We start from the raw sequence: 9,869 nt of genomic DNA, 5'->3' as shown, positions 1-9,869 counted from the left end.
CTGGTAATACCTTGGCTTCGCTTTCTAAACAAAGTATTTATATTTTACACATGTTGATGAACTAATGTCAGCGGCCTGCTTTACAAAGTTAGGAAAAAACGGCGATTACCGGAAAGCGAAACTAAATTTTACAAGAAATTAAACTGTTAAGAAAAGATGTCTGACAATGATGATGATTTCATGTGTGTTGATGATGAAGATTATGGATTGGTGAGTAATTCTGCGTTGAATACGCGGAATACTCGTTACTTCAAAAATTCTCTAATGACGAATTACTTGTTAAGGAATACTCTGAGGATAGCAACTCGGAACCAGACGTCGACCTGGAAAATCAGTACTATAATAGTAAAGCTTTGAAGGAAGAGGATCCCCAAACGGCGTTGGTATCGTTCCAGAAAGTATTGGATTTAGAGAACGGCGAAAAAGGCGAATGGGGTTTTAAAGCGTTAAAACAAATGATTAAGATAAACTTTAAATTGGTAGGTAACTTAAAATGAAATACAGAAAATATCTTAATTATAATTGCTTGGTAGAATAATTACGAGGAAATGATGATACGCTACAAACAATTGCTAACTTATATCAAAAGTGCTGTAACTCGAAACCATTCTGAGAAATCTATTAACTCTATATTAGATTACATTTCCACTTCGAAAAATGTAAGAATTGTAAGATATGTGCTAGGAATTTAAATTTAAATTTTAAATCTTTCAGATGGAATTGTTACAAAATTTTTACGAAACCACTTTGGAAGCCTTAAAAGATGCCAAAAATGATCGTCTGTGGTTCAAAACAAATACCAAACTTGGTAAGCTTTACTTCGACCGCAATGAATTTTGTAAACTTCAAAAAATTTTGAAGCAGCTGCATCAGTCATGTCAAACCGACGACGGTGAGGAAGATTTAAAGAAAGGAACTCAATTGTTGGAGATTTATGCTTTAGAAATCCAAATGTACACAGTCCAAAAAAATAATAAGAAACTAAAGGCTTTGTATGAACAATCACTACACATTAAGTCAGCAATACCTCATCCCTTGATAATGGGTGTGATTCGCGAATGCGGTGGTAAAATGCACTTGCGCGAAGGAGAGTTCGAAAATGCACATACCGATTTTTTCGAAGCCTTTAAGAATTACGACGAGTCAGGATCACCAAGACGTACGACTTGTTTGAAATATTTGGTGCTGGCCAATATGTGAGTATGAAAAGGATTATAGGATTGCTTTTCTTTGTAATTGATTATGCATTTTAGGCTAATGAAATCAGGCATAAACCCTTTTGATTCCCAGGAGGCTAAGCCGTACAAAAATGATCCGGAAATTTTGGCCATGACTAATCTGGTGGTGTCATATCAAAATAATGATATTAACGAATTTGAATCTATATTAAGACACAATCGTAGTAATATTATGGCGGATCCTTTTATAAGAGAACATATAGAGGATTTGCTGCGTAATATACGTACTCAGGTTTTAATCAAGCTTATACGTCCCTATAAAAACATAGCTATACCCTTCATAGCAAATGCCCTAAATATAGAACCGAGCGAGGTGGAGAGTCTTTTAGTTTCTTGCATTTTGGATAAGTATGAATATTTTCTCTAATAGAATTACAATTTTGATCGATTTAAATTTCTAATGTTTTACCAGCACTATTCAAGGCCGTATTGATCAAGTTAATCAAGTCCTTCAGCTGGATAAGGAGAGTAGCTGTGGTTCTCGCTACAACGCCATCGACAAGTGGTCAAATCAAATACAATCCTTGCAAATGGCTATAATTAACAAGATGGCTTAAATACATAAAATAATTTCTTGTGAATCTAAACCAAACTTCGTTTGTTATTGTTATTGATTATAGTTACCTTTTACTTTATGTTATTGTTAGCGTAAATAGAGGAAGCGCAGGTACCAACAAAGTGTAACTATCGCAAAAATTTACAACCGTAATTACCATCGCGATGTAGTTTGATTTTTTAAAAATCTTATCAACTAATTTTTTATTAGCTCTCTCACTCTGCCATATTTTTAAAAATATAAAATTGTTCCGTTTGCTTTAAACAAATCTTCATTTGGAGAATTTGAGAAATGTTAATAAATATCCTGGGATTGGTTTTGACGTTTGCTCCATTTGCTTTTCGTATTTAAAATTTCACCTTTCAGGGGCGAGGAAGAAACGTGGTGAAAGTTAGTGCACGAAAAGGACGCAGTAATGGTATAGCAGCCCAAATTACCGAGATATGCAAGACTCCGTATTTTTATGGATTCGAAGCAAAAAAAAGGTCCTGTGTATTTCAGTACTACCCATCAACGCTGAAAATGTGTTGTGTTTCGTTTAAGATCTGTGCTAAACAGTTCGCTAATGCCTTAATTTCAGTGTGGCGTTCGTGTGGAGTTGTGTGGATTGAATGTCGAAGACACGATTTGTTATGTACATTGAAATCGTTGCTGGAGACGATGAAAATTATGTGGTGTAGAAGACTTTGATCTAGATAGGATATCGAAGCCAATTAAGGAAGCCACCGTGTACGTTTTCTTTGGCTATGAGCAGCTATCGATTTCACGCAAAGGTGTAAAGTAGCACAAACGATTTGTTATTGTTTTAAAAGGGCGTTTTTATTGCGTAAGACTTTCCATCTTCGTTTATTCTTCGTTCTATTACTGAGGTAACCTTAGAGGGTACTTCACGAAGTATATGGCAAATAACCTGAACCATTTGCATGATTATTTTATTATATTATATTATATATTGTATTATATTATTAGTGATTAATATCTAATAAGAACAATTGCAGAAAGTTAAAGAAAATGGCAGAGTCCATCGTTTTTCACTACATCAGTTATTTATTTCTATTTGCTGCATATTTACGTTAAACTTTCAAGTGTACTTCCTTGCTTTAGTTTACTTAGATAAATTAAAAAGAAGTAAAAACATTATAAGCAACGAGGGCCAACCATTAAAGAATCTAGACCAATACGCTTAGTACAATTATTCGCTGGTTGAGGTGCATCCTACCACTTGTAAAAACCATAGAAACGACGAGCGGCTACCGTCAATCCGGCTATGGCAATCGCGATGGGAAAGAACAACAAAAGAAAGATGGACGTTCGTTGTTATAAATTATCAGTTCCTGGTCATGACTGGTTGCGCAACTGCCCGGAATGAGCAGAAACAGAGGATGATGCAGAGCGTGGTATTTGTCACTGCAAAAGTTTTGAGCACGGTAGAGTTCGAGTAGAATTTAGTGAGATATTGCAGGTGATAACTGGCAGTAACGAATTTTTCACCGCCATTGACGAGTTCGTTAGGAGAGTGTTCGAAGAGCTACAGCGCTTAGAAAGACAGCGAGGAGCGAGAGTGGAAGCCAATACTGTATTCCACTGAGGTCCCACCGTATAAGGTGCAGTAAATGCAACCATCCTTCGCGAAGTAATGCCTATGGTGCTTTCGCGGAGGGAAGTGGTTTAAGTAATGTGTATGTGGGGGTTAGATTTAGTACGTAGCCTCCACGGATGGCACATCGCGCATGCTGCAGGCACTGGTCCGTAGTATTTTTCTAAGATTTTTACATCCAGGTCGCTTAGCGAACGAAAACTTACAGAAGATGTTCAAAAACGTTAAGTATAAAAATAATTGAACAAAATATGAATATTAAACTCACACAGAAATTGTAAGAAAAGTATTATTAATGTTATTACAATTTTAGACTAATGAAATAAATTCTTAGACTAAACAACTAAGACATTGAGCACTAGCAACACAGGCTATCGGCTTTAATTTATAAAGATACATTAGATATTCAGCCTAGCAGTTTTAATTGTATTGATTTTTTTTTTTTTTTCGATTTTGTTTTTTTTTATAAAAGTTTCGCTGGAAGTCCAAAACTAGGTTCTTAAATTTAGCTTACCAATTATATTGATTCATGACAAAAATGAACTCCAACGGGTTGATTTCCATGGAATAATTGTAGTACGCAACGTAGGCTGGTATATTTCCAGCTGGTTGCAGTGCATCAGACTTACGTAGCTAATTTTTTTTATATTAAATGCATGCATTTACTCGTAGTTTTAATTCTATCATTTGTCTATATTTGTCTTTGAACTGGTCCGATTGTAAGCTTGATTATCAAAGGCTATTATAGCTACTTGTTGTCCCCCTATGCACACTTATGAAGCGAATGTATGTAAGCAGTATACTTCACTTGCTTTGCTCTCGTTTTATTTTAATTATTTGTTTTGTTTTATATTTTGTATAGTTTTGATAGCATTTATCTGTTGATCACTTGTTTTATTCAAAAAGTTACTTAAAGAGTTTGTATCCAACAAAAAGTTCCATCCTGGCTGAACTAATGAAATTACCATGAAACGTACAAGTTCTAGTATTATGTTGCCAAATTCTTTAAATAAGGACATGCGATGTTTTGGGCATTGTCCAATATGCTCGACTTCGTGAAAAGTATGCCTTTGCATCATTTTCGTTGTATGTTTATCAAAAGGACTAGGAAATTGGGCTATCCAATCGTAGGCCTTACACGTCTGTAACGCTTCTTCTCCAGTACCTTGCTGTGCCGCGCCTGGCGGTCGTTTGCGCAATCTTCCCGTAGTGGAAGGGGGAGAAACGGTGTACCTGATTCCTGATTCTGACTGCTATCCGCTCTTTTAGGAGCCACTGGACGGAGACCTCTACGATACGATCATTGAGCCATCTCCCGGTAATCTAGAAGCAGTGAAAGAATTGCTGGGCTTTTATGCGCCGCTTTTACCTCGGACATCACTAGGCGAATTTCCGCTTGACCTGGCGAAGCGTGCTGGACATCGAGAAGTGGTTGCGTTTTTGGAAAGTTATATATTGCCTCCAGCAAGAACTTCGAAATCGCAATGGTATCATGGGACATTAACACGTGCCGAAGCAATAGAAACTCTAACGGAATTTTCAAAAATTTTGCGAAATACAAATTCAGAAGATGTTAACACTAATACGAATTCATCCCCTGCCGAAACCGATACGGCTGGTTGTTTTTTAATCCGCTTCTCAGATAGAAAAAGTGTTGGTTCTGGGTATGTTTTGACGATGTTCTCCGACAATACCGTTAAAAATTTCATTATTTCCCAATCAGTAAGTGAACATTAACGCAATAATAAATTTAAAAAGTTGCTGTGCAATAATAACAGACTTATCTTCAGTCCAAATTTTTGCTTATTGACGACGGCCCTTATCTATCATAATTAGCACACTTAGTTGAACATTTTATGCATTTTGCTGACGGTTTGCCCGTGAATCTCCGCTATCCTATTACACCAAAGCCAAAACCACCGCTATCTTATTTTCTACTATGCCAAGAACAAGTCATAAAAAATCTTTGGATATTATTATTGGTTTAGAAAAAGGATCGGATCAGTTGAATGTAAATAAAAATACTTCGTACTGTACAGAGCAGTCCCATCAGTTATTGCAAAATGCACAAAACAATAAAAAAAGGTCAAAAGAAATATCATCTGTTTTTAGTACACTTAGGTTACGCAGTCCCAGGAAAAATGTGGAAAACAAAGGCACTTTACGAAAATAAAATAAAACAACGTCAAATATAAATCCGACCAACGGCAAGTTAAAAATATCTAGTGAAGAAGGAATACAAAAGGCGGAGGATTTTATTAAAAATCTTACATTTCCCAACAGATTTTAATGAATCGAATATATCCACTCTATTAATGAATGAATTTTATAATGTCCCTAAGAATAATTCAGTTGTTGACGTGGTTTAAAAGGCATCGAACTTTAAAGAAGACTTATCTCCGAATGATGAGGTTATCAAAATATGTCTTGAAGAGAAGACTGAAGATGAAGTTGACTACTTCACAAAAAGCGACGTGGTTATTGAGCATGAAAGAAAGCAAACGTAAGTTACGCAGGCTTTCAAATTTTATTATATAAAAGCAAAATCAATTTTTTTTCAGCACTTATCATCAATCTTGCACCGAGGAATATGTAGCTGTCACTGAAGAAGGTTCCATGAATACTTCCCAAGAAGGTAATACCTTAGAGAATAAGGCTGTAATGCCTGATATTGATTCAGGGACTGCTAAAGATGTCAAGAACTTGGGTTACCTTGTATCAAACACATCAAACCGGAATGAGGTCACAAATTGTAAAACCGCATGCAATTACTTTATACCAAGAGACCATTTGGTGCTTGAGATGATAGTAGGTGAAGGTGAGTTTGGTTCAGTCTACAAGGGACTTCTTATTCAACCAGAAGCTAATAGTGGATTATCTCAAAAACGTCGAGAAATCGCAATTAAAACATTACGTGACGATCACTACCCTTCGAATAGCCGGGAGTTCTTACGAGAAGCGTCCGTTATGATACACTTAAAACACCACTGCATTGTCCAATTGATTGGTATTTCAAAGGAGGAAACCCTTATGATGGTGCAGGAGTTGGTGCCTTTAGGTTCGATGCTGCATTTTATCTTAGAACAAAAAGACACTATAAGAGTTCACTAGGAGTTAAAATTGTGGGCTTCGCAAATAGCATGTGGTATGCTTTCATAATATTGAATTACAACTCTTTTGCTTCAAGGTAATTCTTATAGGAATGGAGTATCTGGCATCTAACCATTTCGTGCATCGAGATTTGGCAGCTCGCAACATATTACTCGCTTCTCGAAATCAAGCAAAAATTAGTGATTTCGGATTGTCCCGCGCGCTTGGAAGCGACGGCGGGTGTTACCAAGCTAGCCAAGGCGGCAAGTGGCTCATTAAGTGGTTAGTGAAATTTCAATTTTTGAAAAAATAGAGCTCTTATCATTCCGACTTACATATCAACAGGTACGCTCCGGAAAGTTATAACAATGGGCTTTTTTCGCAAGCCAGTGACGTCTGGTCTTTCGGAATTACACTTTGGGAAATTATTTCTTTTGGTAAAGCTCCATTCCAATTAATTGAGAGTGGATAACGCTTGCCACAACCACCGCTTTGTCCAATTCATATTTATATAACTTACATAAAGGGAATAATTAATGTTTAAAAAAAAAAGTAAATGAAGACATTGTATCTTTATTTTTCGCAAATTGTCGTAAAAATAAACAAACATAAAGCTGTACAATTTAGACATAGCCCTTATAAGCCATTAATAGCTTGTTTAACATTTTCCGTCGAAGCCAACTTAAGAGCGCCAACTATATTGTTCAAATTTTTCTCATTAAAGCTTTTGTTTTGGAATTGGGTTATAACCGGCAATCTATCCCCATTAGGCATCACAATCGGCCATTAAACCCTGAAGAAGGAAACAGAGGATGTTAACAGGATTTCAAAATCTACTAGCTAGGAGCACTTATTACTTTTTCGACGCCGACACTCAATTTCATTATTAACTGTTTATCGCCGTCCGTCTCCAGAGCTAATTCTTTTTCAACGCTAAAGGTAGGCGTTTTTCCAACGATCCATTCTCAAGAACTAAATTCATGACGCAAAACATCAATTCCTGGAAACCACTTTTCTGTTGAATTTATGTGTTGAAATCCCCTCTGTTTCATGGTCTGAATATTGCCGCCATCTTCCAGTTCTGTGGCTGAGTGCGTAAAAATTCATAACCAATTGCCGACAGTAGCTGCGCTATATTTACGGCGCTATTAACATCACATAAATTTTTAATGGCAGATTTTTTGGAAGCCGTGGCTTTGCCTATATAAGTTGCCTTAGCCGAAAGAATAGTGAAAATAACGATTTTTTGCATAAGAAATAGATGGAGTGTACCTCTTCTCTAACAAGAGAATCTCCTAAATGGGTTTTGTTTGCATTCACTAATAATGTGCAGTGATGATAAGCATTTGGATGCATAAGTGGTGCAGAATAGAGGTGCAGAAGCAGCCTACTTTGCCGCTCAACGTGCTCGTTTTCCAATAAACCGTGTCATGGGCATAGCTCAGGTTTCGGTAGTGCGTTTCCGAATTATATGGTCTGCTGTGCCACATGACAAAAGAAATATATTAACTTTAAAAAAGAACAAAAACAAAAAAAAGGATTTGCACTTGAAATAGTGCAAAACAAATAAAAAAGAAAAGGTTCAATCAAACCTTCCAATGAGCAAATACTTTTTGTATCCGTTTATGTGTTGTCCGTCCTCTGCGCCGCTCGTTGGTCCCTTCTTAGTCCGTCAGTAACCGTTCCCAGTCCCCTTACCTTCACTCGTGCGTACATTCACTCATACTCCGCCTCAGCGGAGCCTCACATTTTTCTTTTTCCTTGTAGCCAAGCAATTCTAATTTCAATATTTATTCATTACTGCTGGCATTTTGATTAACGTTCAATAATAGTTGACTGTTGAGAGATGAAGCGCCAGCTAAAGATGTAACATTTTCGTGAAAGACATCCGAAGGTTGTCCAAGTTGCTGAGGTTTTACAAAAGCAGATGTGGGCGGACTATTCACAATATCGTCATCCTTTCTAAGCAATGCAGATGGCAGGTCAAGCAGGAAAGTTATTAAGTAGTAACCAATTTGCTCACCCGCCTCAATGAACACCACATGTTAATAGCAAACCTCCTTGTGCCTGTGCGTTCGCCGCTTTAATAACGATATCTTAATGTTTTCCTTTTTACGATAATTAGAGCGCAACTTCAATATTTTGCCAAGGAAAAAAAGCCTTCCTTTTTGTTTTATTTCAAAGCTTTTCTGCACATATATTTTGCACTTTTAACAACATCGGCATATGCTTTGAATCGTATCGGAATATATTCGTATATAAATCAGAAATTTTCTTACAGTAAATTATATTTTTTATTAGTAGTTAAACTTGTAATTCCATTGAATAAAAATTTTTCTTCTCGTAAATCTGTCGCTTGCAATTCTTTTATGCTGTTTTTCACTGTGTGCGTGTGTGTTGTGTCGTTATTGGTTTTATAAATTGCACATAATAGCCAATAATCCATAACTTTTTAATTAGACAAAATAAAATTTTCATGCGACTATTTAAGAACAAATCATCAAAAAAAGCAACAATAAAATTTTAGATGCATTAAACAAATTTTTTTAATAGGTTATCATTAAGTTGCAAAAAGTCGACTCACAATTTCCTTTATAAGGTAAGTAAAAGTACTAATATGCTGGGTAAAATCGCTTAACTTAATAAAACATTAAACGAATTTGTTCTCCGTATTTTATCTCGATCAGAAACACACCTTCCAGACAGAACCGAATCATTCGTCTCCATTTTTTCTTTTTAATCAATTCTTTTTTTTTTCGCAATTATTCTTTTGTGCTACAAACATTTGAGGAACTTTTGGTTTTCTTTTTTTCACTTAATTTTCATTTGCTTTATTACAAAATACCCCATAACTGATTTCTTTATTTTCTGGGACGAACAATTTATCAACAGGCTTCTCTGCTTAATTAGGAAATTTGTATTCTATCCAAGATCTGAAGGTTGAGTGTCTGCTGCCAGGATGTTCCTTTTTACTTCAACTTTAATGTAATTTCAATTATTTTAAATTTGATTTTATGCATAAATTTTTGTGTAAATTCTATTTGTTCTAAAAAAGTTCTTTTCTTTTTCCTTTTTTTTCTTAAATATTTCTTATAACAAAAGGTTTTTATTTTCTTTTCAACAACTTTAACTTTACACTTCCACTGCTCTGCAAAGACTCTCCGCTTTTCTGTCCAAAAAAAAAATCAAAGACACTCCCTCAAAACCTTTTCTCTTTTTTTGCATAGTGGCAAGCCGCTATTCTTGCGATCATGCGATATCGAAAAACAGTATGCCGTTATTACGACATTCCTGATCAAAGCAGACCGACAGAACCCTTACTCAATATTTATACGCGGACGTTACAACCGATATGACTTGTACACAAAGCATTTTAATTTTTTCGCCG

The 9,869-nt window shown here is 35.8% G+C and overlaps 2 protein-coding genes and 2 pseudogenes across 2 annotated transcripts; 3 read left to right on the top strand and 1 right to left on the bottom strand.

Annotated features, from left to right (window-relative positions):
- Positions 1-6: 6 nt before the first annotated feature.
- LOC119642359 (COP9 signalosome complex subunit 2) lies at positions 7-1,810 on the top strand. Its single transcript, XM_038041493.1, has 6 exons — positions 7-210; positions 285-479; positions 534-659; positions 715-1,196; positions 1,254-1,586; positions 1,651-1,810. Exons 1-6 carry the CDS (start codon positions 157-159, stop codon positions 1,793-1,795), a joined length of 1,335 nt encoding a protein of 444 aa, XP_037897421.1. The 5' UTR covers positions 7-156; the 3' UTR covers positions 1,796-1,810.
- A 2,624-nt stretch (positions 1,811-4,434) lies between these two features.
- Positions 4,435-5,598, top strand: LOC119642441 (annotated as a pseudogene).
- A 238-nt stretch (positions 5,599-5,836) lies between these two features.
- LOC119642440 (tyrosine-protein kinase Shark-like) lies at positions 5,837-7,017 on the top strand. The gene is made up of 2 exons (XM_038041596.1): positions 5,837-5,868; positions 5,953-7,017. Exons 1-2 carry the CDS (start codon positions 5,837-5,839, stop codon positions 6,500-6,502), a joined length of 582 nt encoding a protein of 193 aa, XP_037897524.1. The 3' UTR covers positions 6,503-7,017.
- A 100-nt stretch (positions 7,018-7,117) lies between these two features.
- Positions 7,118-7,909, bottom strand: LOC119642439 (annotated as a pseudogene).
- Positions 7,910-9,869: the final 1,960 nt, after the last annotated feature.

Source organism: Glossina fuscipes, unplaced genomic scaffold (genome assembly GCF_014805625.2).
Source record: "Glossina fuscipes isolate IAEA_lab_2018 unplaced genomic scaffold, Yale_Gfus_2 222, whole genome shotgun sequence".
NCBI lineage: Eukaryota > Metazoa > Arthropoda > Insecta > Diptera > Glossinidae > Glossina > Glossina fuscipes.
The sequence above is the reverse complement of the archived record's forward strand: the minus strand, read 5'-3'. Positions and strand labels throughout refer to the sequence as shown.